Source organism: Neophocaena asiaeorientalis, unplaced genomic scaffold, assembly GCF_003031525.2.
Source record: "Neophocaena asiaeorientalis asiaeorientalis breed wild unplaced genomic scaffold, Neophocaena_asiaeorientalis_V1.1 scaffold275, whole genome shotgun sequence".
Lineage (NCBI taxonomy): Eukaryota > Metazoa > Chordata > Mammalia > Artiodactyla > Phocoenidae > Neophocaena > Neophocaena asiaeorientalis.
Genome location: NW_020173679.1, coordinates 3,262,835 through 3,287,888, shown reverse-complemented (window position 1 = coordinate 3,287,888; position 25,054 = coordinate 3,262,835). Strand labels below are relative to the sequence as shown.

The 25,054-nt window shown below is 40.7% G+C and overlaps 1 protein-coding gene and 1 pseudogene across 1 annotated transcript in view; both read right to left on the bottom strand.

Moving 5' to 3' along the window:
• Positions 1-25,054, bottom strand: part of SDHB (succinate dehydrogenase complex iron sulfur subunit B) — a 34,498-nt gene that overhangs the window by 6,644 nt on the left and 2,800 nt on the right. Inside the window, exons 2-5 of the mRNA XM_024749733.1 lie at positions 17,279-17,406; positions 3,549-3,634; positions 852-988; positions 90-206 (exon numbers count right to left, since the gene is read on the bottom strand). Coding sequence (XP_024605501.1) covers positions 90-206; positions 852-988; positions 3,549-3,634; positions 17,279-17,406 — 468 coding nt within the window. The remainder of the gene's footprint in view (positions 1-89; positions 207-851; positions 989-3,548; positions 3,635-17,278; positions 17,407-25,054) is intronic.
• On the bottom strand, positions 13,638-14,837 carry LOC112402687 (protein FAM210A-like; annotated as a pseudogene).

Sequence of the window (25,054 nt, the reverse complement as noted above, 5' to 3'; positions counted from 1 at the left end):
CCAGCCCCTCTGCCCCTAAGCCCCACTTCCTGACAAACATCTCTGCAACAAAATTCCTCAAGTCAAGACAATGAACAGGGACTAATGACCAGTTTCTCACGATCTTCTATGGACTGCAGATACTGCTCCTTGCCTTCCTGGGATTCATCCTTCTTCTTTAAATAAGGCTCAATGGACTTGTACTGGGCATAGAAGTTGCTCAAATCCTGAGGTTAAGAGGAAGAAGAAGAAATGGGTCAAATTCCACCACCACTCCTTAGCTTTCCTACTTATCCCATTTTTGGGACACCGCCCACTTTCCTGCCCTGTGACAGGCAGTAGTCAGACTCTCCTCCCTTGGCATGGATACATGCAAAGGTCACGAAAGGAGAAGTGGTCACATGTAAGCGTGGTTAGGGAATTTCTCCTTCACCCACTTGGGAAACTTTCCAATCCCACAGTCCTTTCTCCCCAGATGCCCTTGAGAACACCCAGCCAGGGAAAGGGAAGGTGGTCAAATATAGGGAGGTAGACATGAAAACACATAAGAACGGCTGCATTCCCAACTGGTATTTGCCACATGAACTCTTTGTTGTTATGGCCAAATTCTTCATTTCTGAAACTGTTCCAGGTCTAAAATTCTGTGCCCTGTTATTCCCAAACAGTCCTCACCAAATGAGCTGCTGGATGACCTTCTAGGCCATTTATCTTCTGCCATTCAAATTCCTTAACTAAACTGAAGACAGGAAAAAACCCTGCCCTGAAGAACTATAGCACAACACACATACCTCCTGCCCCCCTTAAAAAAAAAAAAGCGGGCGGGAGGTGCTGGGGAGGTGGGGAGACACACACACACACGGGCAGGAACTCACAGGAACAAGATCCTTTATCACATACATATGTGGAAGAGGGTAGATTTTTGAAACTTTGTTGAGGTTGATGTCAATCCTTCGGGTACAAGCGAGAGTGTTGCCTCCATTGATGTTCATGGCACAGGAGCCGCAGATGCCTGAGACACAGCACAGTTAACACTCCCCTGCCCAGCTGCAGGCAGCCCAGCTGCAATTCTCCCTTCCCGACTGTCCTTACTCTACCAGCAGGAGTAGCACTGACATGGAATACACCTGTGCAGAGGTGCCCGCTGCCTTTTCTCCTTCCCATTCTTCTTAGAATGTAGATCTAACGGCTGTAGTTCCAAAAACCGTGTTGTGAAACCAGGAGGCAACCCTGAGGTTGGAAGCTATCTGCTCAGGATGGCACTGGAACACAGACGAGCCTGGGGTGCTGCTGGCATCACGGAGGGCCCACACCAGTCCTAGTTCCTTGCTTCATGTATTTTGAGAGAAAAACCAGTTTTTTGTTTTTAAAGTCACTGTTATTTGAACTCAAACTCTAGTTTTCTTAAACTTTTTTATTTTTGGCCGCACCACAAGGCTAGTGGGATCTTAGTTCCCTGACCAGGGATTGAATGCAGGCCCACGGCAGTGAAAGCGCAGAGTCTTAACCACTGGACCGCCAGGGAATTCCCTGGACTCAAACTCTTAACAGATATAACACCCCAAAATAAATCAACACTGTCTTGGTCATCTTAAAGTTGAGGCCTGGATACAGATTGTCCAGAGACAGATCTCATTCTATTGTCTCCACAAAGTCTACACTGGGGACATGAAACCCACAAAAGCTGCCTTAGCACTGACTTTTCAAGGAGGATGAGCTCATGTGAAACCAAACCAAAGTAAGCAAAATAAGGTGCTGACCAAGGACCCTGAAACGAGAATTTTCTTAGCCTGGACTCACTTCCTGTGTATGGAATTTCCTAGGTATTTCAGAGTTACAAATGACTATGCGCTCTAAGCCCCTGCTACCACTTCTTCTGAAGCTGTTTTTTGAAAGTAGTTAGGCCGGAGAAATGTGGTTACTTGTGAAACTTGGACTGGGTTATCACTTTCTCTCCCTCTCCCGTTAATCTTAATAAAAGTATAATAGGACACAAATATCCACTTAAGCAAACACTCCTACAGTTCCCCAAGAGATCGAATATTATCATCACAGTTCTGTGAGCCTGGCACCCAGCAGAGCAGTACGCTTTGATAAGAAATGGTATAAATACAATAGTAATAAAAATCCAAGGAGACTTCTCTTAAAAAGGCTCCCCTGGAAATTCTCTTCACAAACTACAAGGGAAACAAAAGTAGCCACAATTAATATCATTCTGCCTCATTTTTTTTTTTTGCTCACATGGGCCACACCTTGTGTTTCTTGGCTCTGAAAGAGTTTTATGGGGAAGCTTACTGAAAAGCGTCTATTTCCTGTGTTGTCAGGACTTATGTGGGAAGGCTGGTACTTAATTACAGCAGAATATTCCCTAAACAGCAGGATTCAGCCAAACTATCATACCCTTAGCATCTGCTACACTGAATCCAATCCTGTAAGATTAGCTGAATCAAAACAGATGTCTTAGAAGTAGGACTTTACATGCTTGAGATGTACGGCAGAACACAGATAAAGAGCGATGGGCCAATAGCTATAACGACTTTTTCTTTTATGGAAGGTTATTTTAGGGAGAAAGTTCGATCACAGCCCTTGGTCTTGGCCCCAGCTGCCCTGTTTTGGTTTTATCGCAGGTTTTCTGAGCCCGGCCAGTGACTGTATCACCTGAGAGTGCAATTCTGGAATCTGACAACTTTGGCTGAGTCCTGGCTCCCGACTCACCATCTCTGTGTCCTTTCAGAAGTCCCTTAACCTCCCTGGGCCTCAGTTTCTTCACATGTACGCTGAGTGTAAATGGTAACAGCACCTGTCTATCTCACGTGAAGTGCACAGAATGGAGTCTGCACAGTCTGTGTTCCACAGCCATCAGGATCAGTTAGCTGTCACAGCACCCCTTGTGATTTTTCCCACACCTGAGAACCATCTGAATGATTACTTAGGAGTTTACTTTAAATCAATTCATTTTACCTTAAATTCATATTTAAAAATCATTTCTATCACTGTTACACTGTCATTAGTAATTATATTTTTCTAGTACATAAAATCAATACATAGCTATTAAAGGGTGTCGGTACGCACGCTGCCTGGACTCAGCAGCACACTGTAGGAATCGCTGTTTCCATCCAGAACATTCCTACTGACCGCCTGCTCTGTGCACGTGTAATGCTGGGAGCTGGAAGGGGACGCACGGCCCCCTCGTTGGACAAGTGTTAAGTGTGCACGAGCACCAGCTAGAAATTCCCCACTACCCCCCTAAAGAAGAGCTCCGCGGTGACCAGCTAGCATATCTGAGCTGGTCCTTGAAGGATGCAGCAGCTCACAGGGACCGCCAGAAGCAGTAACCATGCAAGTGAAAGCACCTGAAGGGAAGCAAACTTAGAAACCATAACTTATACCACAGTTCAAATTTCCAACACTTCTGCCTAAGAAAAGGAAGTGTGACTTGTGGCAAGGTCACCTGGCAGAGCACTGCAGCCATCCTCCAGGTATCCCCTGGTATCAGTTCTGGCCAGCCCAGGCTTCTTTTGGGGAACAGAACGAAAGTGTCCAAGCCTAACAACAGGGAAGAAAATGCTTACCTTCTCTGCACGATCTTCGGAAGGTCAAGGTAGAATCAATTTCATTCTTAATCTTGATTAAAGCATCCAACACCATAGGACCACAGCTGACCAAAAAAAAAGAAAAAAACTCACAAAAATAAAAGACCCAGTTGTCCTTATGTGAAGTTCAATCTCCCTACACTTTATCAAAATATGATCTGAGACAGCTGCATATATTAGCTGCTCTTCTTATCCATGGCCTTCTCAGGTCACATTCAGAATTTTTTCCATAGTTTTATTTTTGCACATTCTTACACATTTTAAGTACAGCAGAATTCTTACACATTTTAAGTGCCACACTGCATATACATTTCTAGGAAATGGAAAGCTAAAGAAGAAGAGAAATATTTAGGTTAGGAGACAACTTCCATATACTGGCAGTTTTTATTTTTTCTTCTAAAGCTCCCTGAAAAGTTTTCCCACATAATTTATTTCAAATTTTAGTTTTATTTTTTTGGACAAAAATAGTAAGTAGCTTTATATGGTTAGTTAACAGCTTCCTATCTACAAAGCACAGAGAGCAACGCCCACATCTCACAGGACTGCTGCAGGTGAATTAACATACAGGAAAATGAAACACTCAGAGCAGTGTCTGCCACATACATTCGGTCTCACTATGACTATCATCATGCAGACTGTGACTCTACGGAAATGGCTTATTTTCTCTGAGCCTCAGTCTCTTTATCTGTAAAATGGAATTATTATTTGTATCACAGGATTATTATGAAGATTAAATAAAAACATGCAACAACAAGGTCCTACCGTATAGCACAGTGAACTATATTCAATATCCTGTGATAAACTATAACGAAAAAGAATATGAACAAGAATATATGTATGTTTAACAGAATACATGTATGTATAACTGAGTCACTTTGCTGTACAGAAGAAATTAACACAACACTGTAAATCAAATATACTTCAATAAAATTAAAAAACAAAACAAAACGTGCAGTTGTTATAGCACCTGGCACAGAGAAGCGCTCAGCAAATCTACTTCCTGGTTGCCACCGCTACCTGCGCTCCTCTCAGTAATTTTCTATGAATGGGATTTAAAAAACTTTGCGCCCCCCCCCCCAATTTCCTTTCTTTGTCTCTATTTCTTTTTTCCCCTCAGCTTTGAGATTATTGACAAATAATAGTGTGTAAATTTAAGGTGTATAACATGGTAATTTGATATATAGTGAAATGATTACCATAATAAGGTTGGTTAACATACCTGCATTATCTGTACATATTTCTACCAACAATATGCTATACCCTTTTCACTGTACCTCTGCTAACACTGGGAATTGTAACCTTTAAAAACCTCTGCTATTCTGAGAATGGAGAAGTTATTACTGTCAGTGTTTTAATTTGAGATCTCTGAATACTACAGTGGTTGAATATTTGTCATAAATTCACTGAGGTTTCCTCACTTACCAATTATTTACTGAAAGCCTGCTCTGTACCAGGTTCTGTTCTAGGTGCTAGAGATACACCAGAGGACAAAACAGATGCAAATTCCTGCCCGCACAGAGCGTTCATTCTAGTGGACTAATTCTATAGACTCAGTCTGTCCATGTTCTTTGCCTCTTTGTTTACTGAAGTCTGGGGATTTTTTTTTTTTTCTTTTAAAGATCTGAGCCTACCATCTTCTAAAACAAAAACTCTTCTGTTTTTCTGTACTACTAACTCCCAATACTTCACTTCTGGTCACCAAATGTGTGGGTGTCTTTCCCATGCCAAGCAATTCTGCAACACCAAGTGGGTGTCCCACAGTGTAACTCAATTCTGCCACTATCAATCGGAGTGGCTCACAGAATTAAAAAAAAAAAGTTTACTGACTAGATTACTGGTTTATTATAAAAGGATCAACCCTGCAACAGCCAAATGGAAGAGACACACAGAGCAAGGTATGTGGGAAGGGGAGGAGAGCTTCCATACCCTCTCCTGCAGGCCACTCTCCCAGCACCTCCTGCAGTTTACCAACCCAAGCTCTCTGAACCGTGTACTTCAAGGATTTTTATGAAGGCTTAATTATGTAGGGATGATTGACTATACCATTGGTCTCTGGTAACTGATTCAACTTCTACCCCCTCTCCCCTCCTGGGAGGTCAGGGGATGGGGCTGAAAGTTCCAGCCCTCTAATCACACGGTTGGATTCCCTAGCAACCAGCCCCCATCCACTGGTTATCTAGGGGCTTTTAAAGAAATCATCGCATTAATATAAACTCAGGTGTGGTTGAAAGGGGCTTGTTATGAATAACAAAAGATACCCATTTCACCTTTATTATTTTCTGAAGCTATTTCAGGAACTGGGAACGAAAACAAAATATAACAAAAGATGACCCTATAGTTCTTATTCTTTAGGATTACAAGGCTTTTAGAAGACAGAAACCCAAGACCAAATATATACCACAGCATCACACATCTAATACATCTGTTGCTAATCTTGCTCCCACCCTCAACCAGCAAGTGGCTATCTGACTTCTGATTTTGGTAATCAAATTTTTTTTTTCACTTTTATTTTTTTTTAAAGGCCGCTCCACGCAGCATGTGGGATCCTAGTTCCCCGACCAGGGATCAAACCCGCGCTGCCTGCACTGGCAGTGCAGAGTCTTAACCACTGGACCCCCAGGGAAACCCCCAGTAATCAAAATTTTCAAACACACATAAAATTTAAATGTTTACATTGTTAAAAGCTGACCACTTTTCCCCTTATGATACTATCCTCTTTTAAGTCTAAAAGACCACACTCCTTCCTGAGGTTTGACGAATATTTTGAATTTTCTTCCATTTTAAAATTATTTCCCCCAAGTTGCAAAAATTGCTAATCAACTGCCCCAAATCACTGACTGACTAAACCCCCTTTTGCTTCTGATTTGTGATACTCCCCCTCCAACCGCCCCCGCCCCATTCTATACTAGAATTTTATATATAATGTAGTCTATTTTGGAACTCTTTTTTTTTTTTTTTTTTTTTTTGGCCATGCCACGTGGCTTGCGGGATCTTAGTTCCCTGACCAGGGATTGAACATGGGCCCTCGACAGTGAAATCATGGAGTCCTACCACTGGACTGGCAAGGAATTCCCTAGAACTTTTTTTATTCTAATGATCTGTCTATTCTTGTCCTGGCATGTTTTGAGTTATGTACATCAATTCTATTTATTCGTTTTCTTTAAGTTACAAAAGCTAGTATTTGCATTTTATAAAAATTTCAAATATAAATAGCTAAAAAGCTAAAGCTCGTCCTTTAAACTGTCTCATGCTAAATTTCATAATAGGTAGGCAATATGGAGAGTTTGGTATAAATTTTCTCAGACTTAAAAAAATGCAATATATATATATGATAGTATCTTGCTTTTTTCATTCAAAACAACTCGGCCAAGGGACTGTAATTACGTAACCATTTTCCTATGGAAGAACACTTAGGTTGCTTAAAATCCTTCCCTGTTACACACAATGCTGCAAACAACATTTTGGTACGTAGAAATCGCTTGTTCTGGCTATTCTTTGTCCCTTGCATTTCCAGATGAATTTTAGGATCAGCTCGTCAATTTCTGCAAAAAAATGCTGCTGGGGTTTGAGAGTGATTACAGCGAATGTGTATATAAACTTGGGGGTGCACTGCCACCTTAAAAATATTAAGTCTTCCAACCCAGAAACATGAAATATCTTTCCATTTATTTAGGTCTTTGTTAGTTTCTTTCAACAATGTTCTATAGTTTTCAGTCTTGCATTCCTTTTGCCAAGTTTGTTCCTATTTTATTCTTTTTGATGTTACTGTAAATGGAATCATTTTCTTATTTTAGGATTGTTCATTGCTGGTGTACAGAAATACAATTGATTTTTATATACTTATCTTGTATCCTACAACTTTGCTGAACTAATTTATTGATTCTAATAATTTTTTGGTGTGAATTTGTTAGGATTTTCTATATACAAGGTCATGTGATCTGTGAAAAGAAAGAGTTTCCTTCTTACTTTCCAATTTCCTTTCTTCCTTTTTGTTGCCTAATTTCCCTGGTTAAAACCTTAAAATTCTGAATGGTTGATGCTAGTATAAAAAAATTATTTTTGCATATTGACCTTGTATCCTGCAACCTTGCTAAATTTACTTAGTATGTTCTTGTAGTTTTGTAGATTCCTTGGATCCTTGGAATTTTATACGTAAACAATCAAGTTATTTGTGACTACAGACAATTTAATGCCCTCCTTTTCGATCTTCATGTCTTTTCTTTCATTTGCCTTTAATGCACTAGTTAGAATGTACAGTAAAATGCTGAATAGAAGTGGAGAGTGGACATCTTTGTTTTGTTCCAGGTCTTATGGATAAAGCATTCAATATTTCACAATTAAGCATGTTGTTAGCTGTAGCTTTTTCCATACATAGTCTTTTTTTAAAAAAAAGATTTATTTTTATTTATTTATTTACCTATCTGTCTATCTTGGCTGTGCCGGGTCTTAGCTGTGGCATGCATGCAGGATCTAGTTCCTTAGCCAGGGATTGAACCCAGGCCCCCTGCATTGGGAGCGTGGAGTCTTACCCACTGGACCTCCAGGGAAGTCCCTAGATACTCTTTATCTGGTTGAGGAAGTTTCCTTCTTTTTCAGATTTGCAGAGTTATGGCTTTTCTCCTTTATCCTTTATATGATGAATTACAATGATTGATTTTCCAGTGTTAAGCTAACTTCATATTCCTGAGATAAACTGAAACTTGGTCATTAAGTCATTATCCCTTTTTATAGATTGCTAGATTTGAATTGCTAAAATTTCTTGAGGATTTTTGTGTCTATGTTCACGAACGATACCAATTTGTAATTTTCGTTTCTGTAATGTCTTTGTTAGATTTTGGTATCAGGTTATGATGGCCTCATAAAATGAACTAGGAAATGAATATTCCTTGTTTATTTTCTGAAAGAATATTTGTGTTAGGTTTTTCTTAAATGTGTGATATGATTCACCAGTGAAGCCACCTGGGCCTGGAGTTTTCTGTGTGAAAATGTTTTTGATAACACATTTAATTTCTGTAACATAAAACTATTCATATTTTCTATTTCATCTTATGTCAATCTGGTAAGTTGTATTTTTTCAAGGAATTTGTCCATTTCATCAATTATTGAATTTGTCATAAAGTTATTCATAATACTCTCTTGGTATCATTTTAATATCCATAGGCTCTCTTTCCATCTTGATACTGGGATTTTGTTTTCTCTTATTTTTCTCCAGTCTGGCTAGGAGATGATCAAATTTGTTTCCAAAAAAACCAACTTCTGGTTTTATTTTTTTCTACCAGCTGTCTTACCCCCAGCCCCCATCCTATTTGCTCTTATTTTTATTATTTCATTTTTCTACTTGCTTTTGGTTTACCTTGCTCTTACTTTTCTGCCTTCTTAGGGTAGAATCTTAGATCACTGATTCTAAACCTTTTTTCTTTTAATGTATGCATTTGAAGCTATAATTTTCCCCATAAGCACTGCTTTAGATGCATCTTGCATATTTTGAAATGCTATATTTTCATTATCACTTAGTTCAATATCTTCTCTAATTTCCCTTGTGATTTCTGCTTTGATACCTAAAATATCTTGCTGTTACTGCTTTAAATTTTAATTCTACTGTGATCAGAGATTATACCCTGTAAGATTCCAACTTTCTGAAATTTACTGAAATTTGTTTTATGGCCCAGTATCTTAGTGAATGTAGCACTGCGCACTTAAAAAGAATGTGTATTTCATTATCACATTTATGATTATTATGTCTTCCTGATAAAATGACCCCCTTATCATTATGAAATGTTCCCTCATTTCCAGTAGTGTTCTTTGCCTTGTAGTCTACTTTATCTGATACTACCATAGCCACTCTTTTTTATGTTTAATGCAGATTGCATGTATATTGTTTTCCACTCTTTCACTTTCAACCTATCTGTGTCTTTATATTTAAAGTGCATTTGGGGGGACTTCCCTGGCAGTACAGTGGTTAAGACTCCACACTTCCACTGCTGGGGGTGAGGGTTCGATCCCTGGTCGGAGAACTAAGATCCTGCATGCCCCACAGTGTGGCCAAAAAAATTTTTAAAGTGCATTTTTTTGTAAATAGCATGTGGTTGAGCTTTGCTTCTTTACTTATTCTGACAATCTCTGCCATTTAATTGGAGTGTTTAGTCTCTTTTCATTTGATGTACTTATTGATATGGTTGGATTTGGGTCTATCATTTTACTATCTGTCCCAACACTTTCTCCCTGTTCTCTCTTTCCTGCCTTCTTTTAAGTAGTATTTTTAGATTAAGTAAATGTTTTCAGAATTCCATTTTAGTATATATATATTTAATTTATATATTCCAATTCCATTTTAGCTATATATCTCTCTGCATTAATAAAATGGTTACTCTAGGATTATACGTCCTTAACTTCTCTATATTCCAATTCCATTTTAGCTATATATCTCTCTGCATTAATAAAATGGTTACTCTAGGATTATACGTCCTTAACTTCTCTATATTCCAATTCCATTTTAGCTATATATCTCTCTGCATTAATAAAATGGTTACTCTAGGATTATACGTCCTTAACTTCTCAGTCTATTTAGAGTTAATATTGTACCACTTCATGTAACAACATTCCAACCTGTATGTAAGTTATATTTTATGTAAGACAATGTTATAATTTTGTTCTGTTTTTTAAAAATGTTATTATTTATTTATTTATTTAGGCTGCACTGGGTCTTTTAGTTGCGGCATGTGGACTTCTTACTTGTGGCAGGTGAACTCTTAGTTGCGGCATGACAACTCTTAGTTGCAGCATGCACGTGGGACCTAGTTCCCCGACCAGGGATCAAACTCGGGCCCTCCGCACTGGGAGCGTGGAGTCTTACCCAATGGACCATCAGGGAAGTCCCTATGATTTTGTTTTAAACAGTCATAACTGTTTTAATAAAGTTAAGACAAAAAAATGGTTTTGTATTTATCATATATGGTGCCTTTTATTACTTTTCTAAGAGTTGAGTTTCTACCTGGCATTATTTTTCTTCAGCCTGAAAAACTTCCTTTTTCATGTGGCATAGGTCTCTGGCCCACCTGGTTATTATTTTTCTTCAGCCTGAAAAACCCTCTTTCACGCAGTACAGGAAGCTATGACTCCTTTTACTTTTTGTTATCTGAAAATGTCTTAATTTCATCTTCATCTTGAAGGATCTTTTTGCTGAATACAGAATTTCAGTTGACAGAGCTTTCCTTTTAGTAACTTAGAGAAGACATTCCACTGTCTTTTGGCTTCTGTAATTTCTGACGAGTAGTAAACAATCATTCATATCCCTGCATACAATGTGTTTTTTTCTCATAGCTTTCAAGATTTTGTTTATTTTTATCTTCAGTAATTTGATTATGATGTGCTTGGGTGGTTTTCTGTGTATCTACCCTGCTTGGAGTTCACTAAGATTCTATTCTATTTATTTATCTATCTATCTATCTATCTATCTTGGGCTTGGAGTTCACTAAGATTTTTTAAAAATCTATCTATCTATCTATTTACTTATTTATGGCTGCATTAGGTCTTCGTTGCTCTGTGAGGGCTTTCTCTAGTTGCAGCGAGCGGGGGCTACTCTTCATTGTGGTGCATGGGCTTCTCATTGTGGTGGCTTCTCTTGTAGCAGAGCACAGGCTCTAGGCGTGCAGGCTTCAGTAGTTGTGGCACATGGGCTTAGTTGCTCCGCAGCATGTGGGTGGGATCTTCCTGGACCAGGGCTCGAACCCATGTCCCCTGCATTGGCAGGCGGATTCCTAACCACTGCACCACCAGGGAAGCCCTCACTAAGATTCTTAAATATGTAAATTATGTTTTTCACAAGCTTGAGAAATTCTTGGCCATTACCTTTTCAAGCATATTTTTTGCCCATTCTCCTACTCCACTCTTTGTGGGACTCCCAATTACACGTGTGTTAGACCTTCTGATACTGTTTCATGGATCAATGAGGTTCTTTTTTAAACATCTTTTTTTCCTTTTTGTCTTAAGAATAGACACTTCCTAGTAATTTACTTTCAGGTTCACCAAATCTTCCTACTGTCATTTCCAATCTGCTGTTAAGCCTATCCAGTGAATTTTCTATTTCAGATATTGTGTTTTTCAGTTCCAGATTTTCCATTGGTTCTTTTTAATTATCAATAGTTTCTAACTCTGCTGAGATTTCCTATCCCATCATGAGCGTATCTTCCTTTATCTATGAACACAATTATAATTGCTTAAAATCCTTTCTGCTAGTTCCCACAACTGGGTTGCTTCAAGGCTGGTCTCCACTGATGGTCTTTTAACTTTTCACTGTTTCTTTGTATGATTAGTAATTTTGGGTTGTATGCTGGACCTTATGAATAACATGCTGTAGTAACCCTGGACTGTATCATGCTTCTCAGAAGAGTGATTTTTTTTTTTTTTTTACACCTTCAGAGAATGTTTCACTAGAGAATTTCAAAGCACTCCCCAGCGCCTCACTTTCTGTAACTGGACAAACACAAGACAATTATGAAACTGTATGGCAACAAATCTCAAATGGGCTGAACCAAAGGTGGAAACTCAGGATTATTAGTGCTTCTAAGACCCACAATTTATCCTCTTTGGAAAACACGCCCTATGCAACATGAAAAGTAAATTTCATATAACACATGATTTTAAACCAGGCAGTCTCAGTGGTTAAAAATAAACAAATTCGTTCATATCTATCTTAGCATTTAATATACTCAAAAATGTGAATTATTTAATAAACAAGCTAAAACATGTTCACTGTTTTTGGATTTGAAAATGTGCTGTCAATCTGAAATCACACGTTCGTTAGATCTGTATCAGGAGACAAACCATCCTGCCTTATCAGGCCTGCATGTGGCAGAGTGAGCCCTGCCCCCTCACCACTCCACCCACCCCCACAAAGAAGAGTCCAACCACAGCAGAGCCAATATAATGATTAGACGTATCAAATGTAAACATTATTTTCCCTTTAAAGTATTCTCAAAATTTGGCCAAACTCAGTATTTAATACGAAAACCCGGCCTCACAGCAGTGATGCCTGTGGGACTATTTCTGGCATTCTCTTGCCTTATCAGATCACCCATAACAAAGTCTAGAAAGAGGCCCGTTCCCTCTTTCAATTCAAAGGTTAGAACTGAAGTAAAGGCAGAGCAAGAGGAAACACACAAACACATCCTCAAACACACCCACACAAACTGCGGCAACTTTCACATCTGACATGACTGAATTTCATTCCAAGCAGGTTTTAATGATAGCTTTGCTATTTAGAAAATTCAAGTAAAATGCTCAAGTAAGGATGTTCCAATGCAAGAGGAAAACAGCGGCTACAATCTTAAAATTTTACTCCAAAATGGAATCAAGACAGACTCTGGCTGGTGGAAACCGGGTGGCAGGGACAGGCAGGTCCCATCATCCCAAACCTGCACTGCTGAGAACCACAAGCTCCAGGCACTGCTAAGGGTGTTTGATCTCTACCATAAACTTAAGGTGTGATGATTTTCCCTTTTCCTCTGAGAGATCAGTTGGAGAGGACATGATGCAGGAATAAGAGTTTTACGTTTTGGGTGAGAAAGTGCTACGCTGCAGATTTGCTTAAAAAATTTGATTCTGGCATGCTTCAGGTAAAAATCATTTTTAAAGGTCAATTTTTCATTTACATATAAACAATACATCTTATTTACATATACATGACCCAATTTTCATTCAGCTTTCTTCATATGAAGTCTACATTTTAACTGGTATGTAACCGTTATATACTGTCTTTACAGAAAGACATAAGCAGTTCTGATGATAACAGTTTGTCTCCACATTGAGAACTGAATATAGTTAAAACCTCAATGAATAACAAAGATGAAGACCTAGAGTTAAATCTGTGGAGGGCTGCATCAGCTATTCAAGGAGAGAGCAGCTGCATCTAAACACAAAGCAAGGATGACTGAAGGCATGGACGACTGCTTAACGCTGCTACAGACGTGAAATTCTTATACTGGATTCATTTTTTCTTTTCTAAAAACACTGATTTTCCTAGTGATGTTTAACTTTAAAAAGTTATCTTAGTTCTTTAACCCTCAAAGAACTGCTATATTTAGGCTGCTAACCAAAAAAATAATCAAGAGCATGTACCTTTGTCCATAGTCTCCAAGGGTTAAAGTGCAGGAACTGTCTATAACCTGGTATATAAGGCACCCTATTCCACTTTTTTCTTAAAAGAAGCCTTTCCTTTGGTCTCTTGCAGTTTTTCACTGAGCCTGTCCTTTGTCTCCTCCAGCTTCTCTGTGAGGAGCTCCTTTGTCTCCTCCATCCTGTCTTGCGGATACTCCTTCATAGGAGGTGGCGTCGACATGTAGCCACAGCTGAGCAGATACTTCACAGTGAAGGAGGTCCCCCCCAGGGTCACAGTGTACCGTGTAGGCATTGCATTCTTCAACAGGGCATATGCTGTTAGTGCATTTCCACTCTGGGAATTTTTCAGAATGTTTACTACGCTGTCAGGTAACCCAGTAAGTTCTAGAAACTTTCCCATATTATCTAAATGTTTTCTTTTTTAAAAAATAAATTTATTTTTATTTATTTTATTTTTGGCTGCATTGGGTCTTTGTTGCTGTGCGCGGGCTTTCTCTAGTTGCAGCGAGAGAGGGCTACTCTGTTGCGGTGCGCCGGCTTCTCATTGTGGTGGCTTCTCTTTGTTGCGGAGCACGGGCTCTAGGCGCACAGGCTTCAGTTGTTGTGGCACGTGGGCTCAGTAGTTATGGCTCGCGGGCTCTAGAGCACAGGCTCAGTAGTTGTGGTGCACGGGCTTAGTTGCTCCGCAGCACGTGGAATCTTCCCGGACCAGGGCTTGAAATTTTGTCCCCTGCATTGGCAGGCGGATTCTTAACCACTGTGCCACCAGGGAAGCCCTAAATGTTGTCTTAAATCGTTGGTAAGGACTAACTGATCTGTCTTGTAAAGGATCAGGTTCTTCCTTTTTTTGGAGGGAGTTCCTGGGGATGTAGCACTGGATAAGATATCCTGCTCCCACTGTTTATGGTGAAGGACCCCTGGTTGGCGTGTATGAGCAATGAATGGCTTCCTTTCCTTTGCAGCACACTGGGCAGCAGGTAAGTGCAGCCATCGTTTCCGAGGGCCCGGTACCCAAACCACTCTGGATTCCGACGTATATAAAAGTAATGGTTCCTTTATGTTTTGACAGTGTCCCCAAAGACCAGCTTTATCTGGTTCCATGCATGTCCTACATGCCAGTCGGAATACAGTCTTTGGTACATTTCATTGCATTTTGAAGAACAGAGATTGATGGATTTCAGCTTCTATAGAGACTCAGGACCTGAGGCCGCTGCCGCCGCTCCCCGCTGTGCAGCTGCTCCGAGTCCCCCCACCGTCCCTCCAGAGTGACAAGCCGAGCGTGGGTCAGGGTGCTGGAAGCTGCGGGCTCAGGCGACTCAGCTTCCAGCCCGCCCACCCGACACACCAGCCCCACCAGCCACCCGCTCACACCCGCTCTTGCCGGTGCCCTCAGTACGGCCTGATTGTTTTTTAAAGCAACAATTAGTATGGCTGAACTCAACATCTGGGCACAGTTCATAAACAGAATTTGGGGCTCCCCCTCTGTACTTCTTTCCAGGATTTCCCCCTCATTTTCTGGTGCTATGGTAGCTTCCAAGTATTTCATCTGGTTATTCAAGCTAGTGACCACACTAAGACTGTGGGGTTTTTTTGTTTTTGTTTTCAATAAATTTATTTTCGGCTGCATCGGGTCTTCGTTGCTTCGCGTGGTCTTCCTCTAGTTGCGGTGAGCGGGGGCTACTCTGTTGAGGTGCGCGGGCTTCTCACTGCGGTGGCTTCTCTTGTTGTGGAGCACGGGCTCTAGGCGTGTGGGCTTCAGTAGTTGTGGCTCGCAGGCTCTAGAGCGCAGGCTCAGTAGTTGTGGTGCACAGGCTTCGTTGCTCTGTGGCATGTGGGATCTTCCTGGAACAGGGCTCGAAACCATGTCCCCTGCATTGGCAGGCGGATTCTTAACCACTACGCCACCAGGGAAGTCCCTAGACTGTGATTTTTTTTTATTGAGTTTTAGCCCTTGCACTCCCACATCAACCGGGGCTTGCCCTCAGGTAAAAAAACCACGCAAAAACCGTTTATTTATCTGAGCAGCACCCTATACTTCCAAGTGTCAACTCCCTTCCAGTGTCTGCCTGCTTTGCTCACTCTCCTGTGCCTTCAGGTCATTGCTTCTTATATTTATCTTATAAACCAGAGCGTACTTATTATTTGTTGAAGGGTTAGTATGAGGGAAACCATTCTGCCATTACTGGAAGTAAACGCAATCACTTTAAATTTTATCGTTAAGAACAGAGTTATGAATTTAACTCTTCCAGTTTTAATCACATTCTGGAGTTTTAATTTGCAATGTTTTTATTTTCTAAGTATCTGATAATAATATTTTTATTATTCCTTAATCAAGTAGTTATTTAAAAGAGTGCTTTAAATTTCCAAGTAATTAGGGTTTTTTTGTTCTTAATATGAATTTTTAGTTTTATTGTATTATGGTCAGAAAATGTGGCCTGTACAATTTCCCTTTCTTTGAATTTTATTAATAATTTTTGGTTGCTGAATATTTGATAATTTTGTCTGAGAAGAAGATTATATATCAATTAACTCTATCTTATTAAAAGAGTTTGTGTGTTGATAGAGTTTAAAAAAAGCATTTAAAGTACCTGTGGTTTTCAAACAATTTTTCTGGTGCCATGGAAGCTTTTGTTCAAAAGAAATACTTATTCATTTACAAATAAAACAGATCATAAAACAGAACAGTGCTGGTTCTACTTGGGAGGTGGAGGTGTGGAGTGGTGGGAAGCTAGAGCCCAGCCCACTAGATTCTTCTTTCCTTTTGGCTACCTGTGGAGATTCTTTAAAGATGGAAGAGGAGTGGTTCAGGAGTGGTAATGGGAAGGACTCAACGTGCTGTTGCTGGCTTTGACGATGTGGACTATGAGCCAAGGAATGCAGTTTGTCTAAAAACTGGGAATGGCTCTCAGCTTTTAGCCAACAAGAAAACAGGGACCTCGGTCTTACAACCATAAGGAACTAAATTCTGCCAACAGCTCGAAGGAGCAGAAAACGGATTCTCTAGTCTCCAGAAAGGAACACAGCCTGCTGACACCTTGATTTTAGTCACGAAAACTTTACCAGACTTCTAACCTACAGAACTATAAGATAATAAATCTATGTTGTTTTAAGCAACTAAGTTTGCGGCAATTGTTACGACAGAAACAGAAAGCTAATACGTAGGTATGGATCATTTTTAATATTTAAACTACACCCCTATCTTGGCCTGTCACCATTCCAGCCAAGTTTACACTGCTTATCACTGTTATAGAATACATAGGTCCATATACATAAATTAACATAAAAACATTGAGTATTTTTAAATTGCTAATGTGTTAATGACTTCAGATACTATGCATAATGCCATCTCTGTCAGTATTCCTAGAAACTGTTATACTTTGATTTGCAGGAAGGAAACGAATTCTGTAAAAGTTGTTCTTCTTGGTATTATGTTTTTCAATCAGGTATCTACCTCGTTTTAAAAATAGATGATAAATTCCAGAGCCATTGGATAATCTGTTTTTAAACCTTCCAAGGATGGGAAAAGCATGTCCCTGAAATAGATCAAGAGCTCACCTTCATTTATCAAATACCTAGCTTTCAGAGATACTCACTTATTCAAATCAATTTCATAAGTCTGCATATGAGGTTTATCTCCAGTCTTGTCTGGGTCCCATCGATAGATGGCAAATTTCTTCATTCGAGGAGCTGTGGCTGCAGCTGTCTGGGCCCCACGGCAGGCCTGAAATTTAAAAAGTTCACAGGAAGGAAAAAAAAAAATCATTAAAAATGCAAGATAAATCCTTCTATTTAGTTGCCACTATAAACTGCAATACTGGATACAAACCCACACATTACTGACACAGTCTTGGGATAGGCAGTCATCCAATATCCAACACACAATAAGTACCTGTAATATGCCAGACATGGTGCTGGGGGCTGGTGAAATGGTGCTTAATAAAACAGACATAGTCTTTGCCCTTGTAGAATCTACTTTGTAGTGAACAAGAAGAGAAATGAAATATTCACAATAAAGTACAGAGAGGGAAGAATGCAGCAGAGACTTGCACTAGTCTAAGTGGTCGGGGAAGGCTCTATAAATGATACTTAAGCTGAGGCTTGATGTATAGGGATGAAGGGGAAGGAGAACAGGGTGTTATAAACCTAGGAACAACACATGTAGAGGCCCGGGTGGGGGAGAGCACAGGCACCTGTGAGGACGGAGAGAAGTCCACTGTAAAGCAGGGTGACTTGACAAGGGATGGAAGAGTGGCAGACTCAAGGAAGTTAAGAAAGACTTGTAAGTTTTGATTTTACCCTAAGAGCAATAAGAAGCTAATAAAAATTTATCAGGTGGGTGACACAATCATTTTTATTTTTGAGAAGAATATCACTGGCTTACAAAGGCAGAATTGTCACATGACATCTGGGGAAATCAGTTAGAAAGCCACTGCAGTTGTCAAAATGAGATGCTGGTGTTTTTAGATTAGGTGTCTTAGTCTGGGCCATTGTAAAAAAATCCGAAGACTGGGTGGTTTAAACAACAATCATTTACTTCTCACAGTTTTGGAGGCTGGGAAGCCCCAAATCAAGGTGTCAGCAGATCTGATGTCTAGTAAGGACCTTCTTGGTTTGCAGAGAGCTACATTCCTGCTCTATCTTCACATGTCGGAAAGGGATCTCATGTCTTTTCCTCTTTTAATAAAGGCATTAATCCCATCATACAGGTCCTACCCTCACGAGCTAATTTAACCCTAATTCCCTCTCATAGGCCCCATTTTCAAATACCACCACAGTGGGGATTAGGGCTTCCACATATGAATTTTGGAGGAACACAAACATTCCATCCACAGCATTATGGCAGGAAACAAGATAAAGAATATTGTATCTTAAAATAAATTTAGGGAACTAACAAACAGCTGAGACCTGCTCTCTCTGATGAGTCTGTTCCATCTCCTGGGCACTTACAGCCCCTGCCAGTGGGTTTCACACAGCGAGCCAAGGAATCCTAGAGTGCCACCCAAGGGCTGCCGAGATAGGATAAGGTTAAGAGGGTAGGCCTGACTTCTCTCACTCCTTCAGCCAGAACAGCCTCCCCATAAAAACATATTTGCAAAAAGGGCGCTGTTGCTCAAAAAAAAGTTTTATATTTAAGTTTATACTCATTAAAAAAACCACTATTATTGCCTGGCACCAAATTAAATGCTTTATATTAATTACTCCATTGAATCTTCATTTTAAAGATGAGAAAAATGAGGCTCTGAGATCAAGTGATGGGCCCATGATTACAGAGTTGGTGAGTGGAGCCAGGATTGGAACCCAGGTCTGTCTGTCTGGCTCCAGAACCCATGTTCCTAAACACCGTACTATTCATTTGTGAATATTCTCAGGTCTCTTCTTGGTGCTGTTTTCTTCTCTTTACGTCTTAACTCCTTAAGGGCAGGTGTATTAGTTAGGGTTCTCCAGAGAAACAGAACCAATGGTGTATATATATACACACACATATATGAAAACAGATTTATTATAAGGAATTGGCTCAGGTGATTACAGGGGATAAGAAGTCTCAAGATCTGCAGTTGGCAAGCTGGAGAGCCAATGGTAGAGTTCTAGTCCAAAGGCCAGCAGGCTCAAGACCCAGGAAGAGTCGTTATTTCAAGTCCAAAGGCAAGAAAAAAAATCAGTGTCTTAGTTTGAAAGCAGTCAGGCAGGAGGAACTTCCTCTTATTCGAAGGAGCGTCAGCCTTTTGTTCTACTGAGGCCTTCAGTTGATTGGATAAGGCTCATCCATGTTAGGGAGGGTAATGTGCATTACTCAGTCTATCAATTTTTTAAATTTAATTAAAAATTTTAATACAATTTTATTTTTTTACTTTATTTTCTGGCTGCGCTGTGTGGCTCGTGGGATCTTAGTTCCCCGACTAGGGACTGAATGCCGGTCCTCGGCAGTGAAAGCGCGGAGTCCTAACCACTTACTGTATACAGTAGGTCCCCTACATAAGAACCTTCTAGTTGCAAACTTTCAAAGGTGCAAACGTGCATCTGGTTCCAGCAAGGAACCATCTCCCACCTCCTCTGCCTCCTCCCGTCAGTAGCTCTTCTTGTCTGTTCACTCGATGCCAGCCCCTGTACGCCAGCTGTTACACTGTGCTACTGTACTTTTGAGGTACTGTACTGTAAGAGTAAAAATGTCTTCATCTTTGTGTTTGTTTTTTATGTATTATTTGTGTGAAAAGTATTACAAACCTATTACAGTACAATACAGCCGATTGTGTTGGTTGGGTACCTAGGCTAACTTTGTTGGACTTACGAACACACCGGACTTACGAACGCGCTCTCGAATGGAACTTGTTCGTATGTAAGGGACTTAACTGTAATGCTAAGCTGCCCCCATCCCATAGTCCTTGAAGCCCTTTTGCATTTAGGCAGATGAAACAAGGTCTCAGCAAGTCCTGCTGAGCTTCCACTATGGTGATGAGGGATCCTGCCAGTCCAAAGAGCACTTATAAGTTGAAGATAGAAATATTCAGATGGTATTCCAGGCCAGCTATTTCTCTTATACACTGTTAAAGAAAGTAAAAACTCTTAAGGTTAACTGAGTAATTACAAGAAATGCAATGGAGTTTATTACTTGCTGGCAAAAACCGCCCCAAATTAAGTGAAGCTGAAAATATCAGCTCTCAGCATAAAAGAAGAGAATGTATGAAGAAAATGAAAGTGAAGGTGAGGATGAAAGCTGTATTTTATCTTATCACCAAGCTGGCTAAGATCCTTAATAAAAGGAAAGTCATTTCTACAAATGAACACTTTTCACTAGGGGCTCCATTGTGAAATGACAGGAACGTTTGGCTAATGCCACCTTGTGGTGTTTAAGAGGAAGTGGAGGAAGTGAAAAGATTCCTGAAGACATTATTATTATTATTATTTTGGCCGCGCTGCATGGCTTTCGGGATCTTAGTTGCCCGGAACCTGCAACCTCGGCAGTGAAAGCGTGGAGTCCTAATCACTGGACCACCAGGGAATTCCCTCTTGAAGATATTAGCTCCAGCGGCTTTTGCTTGCTTAACACATCCCCTTTTTTGTTTTTGTTAATTTAATGAGGTATATTCATTACAATAAAATTCACTAATTTTAAGTGTATAATTTGATGAGTTTTGATAAAGTTATATAACTTCTACCACAATTATGACAGAATATTTCCATTCAGAAAGTTCTCTAGTGTTTCTTTGCAGTCAGCACTCTCTCCCCACCCCTGGCAATTGATCGGCTTTCTATCACTACAGATTTGCCTCTTATAGAGTTTATAGAATTTCACATACATGCCATGTGACAGTACATCTTGAGTCTAGCTTCTTTCACTCAACACAATGCTCTGAGATTCACTCATGTTGTTGCGTATATCCATAGATTTGTTAGTTTTTTAAATTACACTTCTCGTTTGGAAATAACTGTAGAATCACATGCATTTATAAGAAATAATACTGAGATCCCGTGTACTCTTCACTCAATTTCCCCCAGTGGTAACACTGTACAAAACTACAGCACAGTATCATAACCAGAGTATTACCACCGATATAGTCCAGGTACAGAACATTATTTCCATCTTGGCAAAGATCCGCTCTTTTACAGCCACAGCCATGCCCCTCAGGCCTCCCATTCCTACTCCTTCACCCCTAGCAATCACTAATCTGTTACATTTCTGTAATTTTGTCATTTTAAGAATGTTATATAATGTAATCATCTCATATGTAATTTTGGGAGACTGGTTTTTTTCCATTCAGCATAACTCTCTAGAGACTCAGCCAAGTTATGTGCCTCAACAGTCATTTCTTTTTATTACCACGTAGTGTTCCATGGTCTGATGCACCTCAGTTTGTTAAGCCATTCACCCACTGAAGGATACGCAGGTTGTTTCCAGGTTTGGGCTATCATGAAAAAAGTTTAATGAACATTTGTGGACAAGTTTCTGTGTGAACATAAGTCTCCATTTCTCTAGGATAAATGCCCAGGAGTGTAATTGCTGGGTTGTATGGTAGTTATATGTTTAACTTTTTAAGAAACTGCTAAACTGTTTCCCAGAGTGGGCGGCTGCTATGCCTGAGGCAGGTAGTAGGGGGAAAGGGATAAAATGCCTTTAAAAAATATACAGGGGGGCTTCCCTGGTGGCGCAGCGGTTAAGAATCTGCCTGCCAACGCAGGGGACACAGGTTCGAGCCCTGGTCTGGGAAGATCCCACATGCTGCAGAACAACTAAGCCCGTGAACCACAACTACTGGGCCCGCGCTCTAGAGCCCGCAAGCCACAACTACTTAGCCCACGAGCCACAACAAGCCCGTGCGCCTAGAGCCTGTGCTCCGCAACAAGAGAAGCCACCGCAATGAGAAGCCCACGCACCGCTACAAAGAGTAGCCCCCGCTTGCCACAACCAGAGAAAGCCTGTGTTCAGCAATGAAGACCCAATGCAGCCAAAAAAAAAAAAAAAAAAAAAAAAAAAAAAATTAAAACAAACAAACAAAAAACCCACACAACAGAGTATCTGAAGGCGATAAAGCCCAACATAAGTTTTGGGGTACCCCAAAGTGTCACTAATTTTTTTCCAAAACAACTAATTTAAATTCATTTTGAGTTTTGTATACAACGTATTTTATACAACATTTGGTGGGGTAAGGGGGGGCTAAAAGGAATGAAGAGAGAAGATACTGAAATCAAAATGGCCAGGGCAGGCTGTGGTTCTAAAAGTGATGGAACTTTGTTCATCTTGAGGGCTGAACTAAGAGTTAATCCACAGGATTATGGGAGCTGTGATTAAAACAACATTCCCCAAACAAAGAAATCTAAAAATTTGTTCTGTAGGTGTCTATGTAGTAGAAAATAATAATAATAGCTTTCATCACTCAGCCCTTACCACGTGCCAGATGTCGTACTAAATTATGTCTAATCTTTACAACATCTCTATGAGGAAAGTTTTTTATTCTTAATTAAAAAATGAGAATAAGGTCATATAACAGAAGAGCCAGTATTCAAACATAGGTCATCTGACTCCAAAGTCCAACCTTGTAGCTGCTATACAGTGGTGAGAATGCAAATCCAAAACAAAACAGCACAAAAAGATAATTCCTCTCCCCCAAAAGATCCACAGAGCAAAAGTTTTTACTCTACTTATACAATCAGCAAGATTTTAGGTGGTAGTTGGTCCAGATATAGTCATTCACTTATTTGTTCAACTACTATGCTCCAGGGACTGTTCTGGGCTTTGGGGGAATCAAGGACCAAACAGACATACATCCCAGTCCTGTGCAGCTTACACAGTGATTGGAGGAGGAGACGCACACAAATAAAACCTATAGTTTGTCAGGTGGTGATAAATGCCATGATGGGGGTGGAGGGAGGGGTAGAAGGGGAATAGGGATCCTGGAGACAACTCTAAATGGGGTGGCCAGGGAAGACTTCACTGAAAAGCTGACACTTGAGCAAAGACCCAAAGGAGGTGAGTAAGCCAGCCACACGTAAATCTAGGGGAAGAGCACAGAACGCAGAGGGAGCATGGAGCACAAAGATCTTCAGGTGGGAATGTGTCTGAGGAGAAACGAGGCGCCGGTGGTAGCTGAGAATGGAGTGAGTGAGAGGGACAGGAACAGGAGAGGAAATCAGGACGTTAATGGAAGAACCAGACCACGCAGGGCCATGGAAGGACTTTTGCTTCTACCCCGAGTAAGATGGGAAACTACTGGAAGGTTTTGAGAAGAGGAGTGACAAAGACAAGTTTTGAAAGGATCATGTTGTCTCCTGTTTTGAGAACCAACTGTAGAGGTGCAAAGATGAAAGCAAGAAAAGCAGGAAGTAACTGCGATAATCAGCTAAGAGATGATGATGGCTTGAACGAGGCTGGTGGCTGTGGAAATGGTGAAAAGTGGTTAGTTTTTAAATACACTTTAAGAAGGAACTGACAGATTTGCTTATAGATTGGGAGTGAGGCAAAGAGTAAGGATGACTCCAAAGTTTTTGGCCCAAGCCACGTGAAGGATGAAGTTGCCATCAACTGCGATGGGAGGGAAAGTTGGTGTGTGTGGCAGGATTTTGGTTTTAGGCAAGCAAAGTTTATTAAATATCCATGAGGAGATTTTGAGAATATAGTTGGGTGGCCATCTGAATCTGAAGATTTGGGGTGAAGTCTGGGCTGGAGACATAAATTTAGGAGGTATCTAAAGCCCAAAGGAGTGTCTATAAAGACGAGGCCTAAGGACTGAGCCACAGCATTTAGAATTTGGGGCAAAAAGGAGAAATCAGCAAAGGGAGACAGAAAGAACTACCAACGTGCAAGGGGGAAAACCTGAAGCCTGGGATGTCCTGGGAGTCAGGCCAAAAAAAGTGTTTTGAGGAGGGAGTGAACAATATGCTTCAGAGAGCAAAGTACCATGAGAACTGAGGACTGACGTTGGATTTAATAAAGCCAAGGTCACTGGTGACCCTGACCCAGGTACTTTCCGTGAAGTGGTAAGCGTGAAAAGTCTGACTGGAATAGGTTCATGGGAAGATGTGGGGAGATGAACTGTGGTCAGCGAGTTTAGACACCTCTTGAGACATTTTTCTATAAAGATGAGTAAAGAACTGGGGTGGTGGCTGGATCCAGCTTTTCTTTGTTTTTTTTTTTTTAAGACGGAAGAAATTACACCATGCTGTGTGCTGCTGCTGCTGCTGATCGAACAGAGAAGGAAAACCTGATAAGGCAGGGGAGAGGGGAGACTTTCTGGAGAGCTATCTTTGCCTCTTTATTTATTCACATACAAATCTTGTGGGGTCTTAGTTCCCTGGCCAGGGATTGAACCCATGACCCCTGCAATGGAAGCGTGGAGTCTTAACCACTGGACAGCCAGGGAATTCTCATGGAGAGCTTTTTTTTTTTAAATAAATTTATTTATTTTATTTTTGATTTTTGGCTGTGTTGGGTCTTTGTTGCTGCACGTGGGCTTTCTCCAGTTGTGGTGAGCTGGGGCTACTCTTCATTACAGTGCATGGACTTCTCACTGTTGGGGCTTCTCTTGCTGCAGAGCATGGGCTCTAGGTGCGCAGGCTTCAGTAGTTGTGGCAAGTGGGCTCAATAGTTGTGGCGCACGGGCTTAGTTGCTCCGCAGCATATGGGATCTTCCCGGGCCAGGGCTCGAACCCATGTCTCTTGCATTGGCAGGAGATTCTTAACCACTGAGCTGCCAGGGAAGCCCTGGAGAGCTATCTTTGAATAAGCAGTGGGACAGAGAGCACGAGTGAAGGGCAGCCACTGGAGTGCTGCCAACTGTCCCACAGTAACAGGCAGAAAAGGAGGATATACAGGAGGAAGTGGGGAGGTGGGCAAAAATTTGAGTTTTTTTTTCTTTGTAGCCTGTCCAGAAATTTAT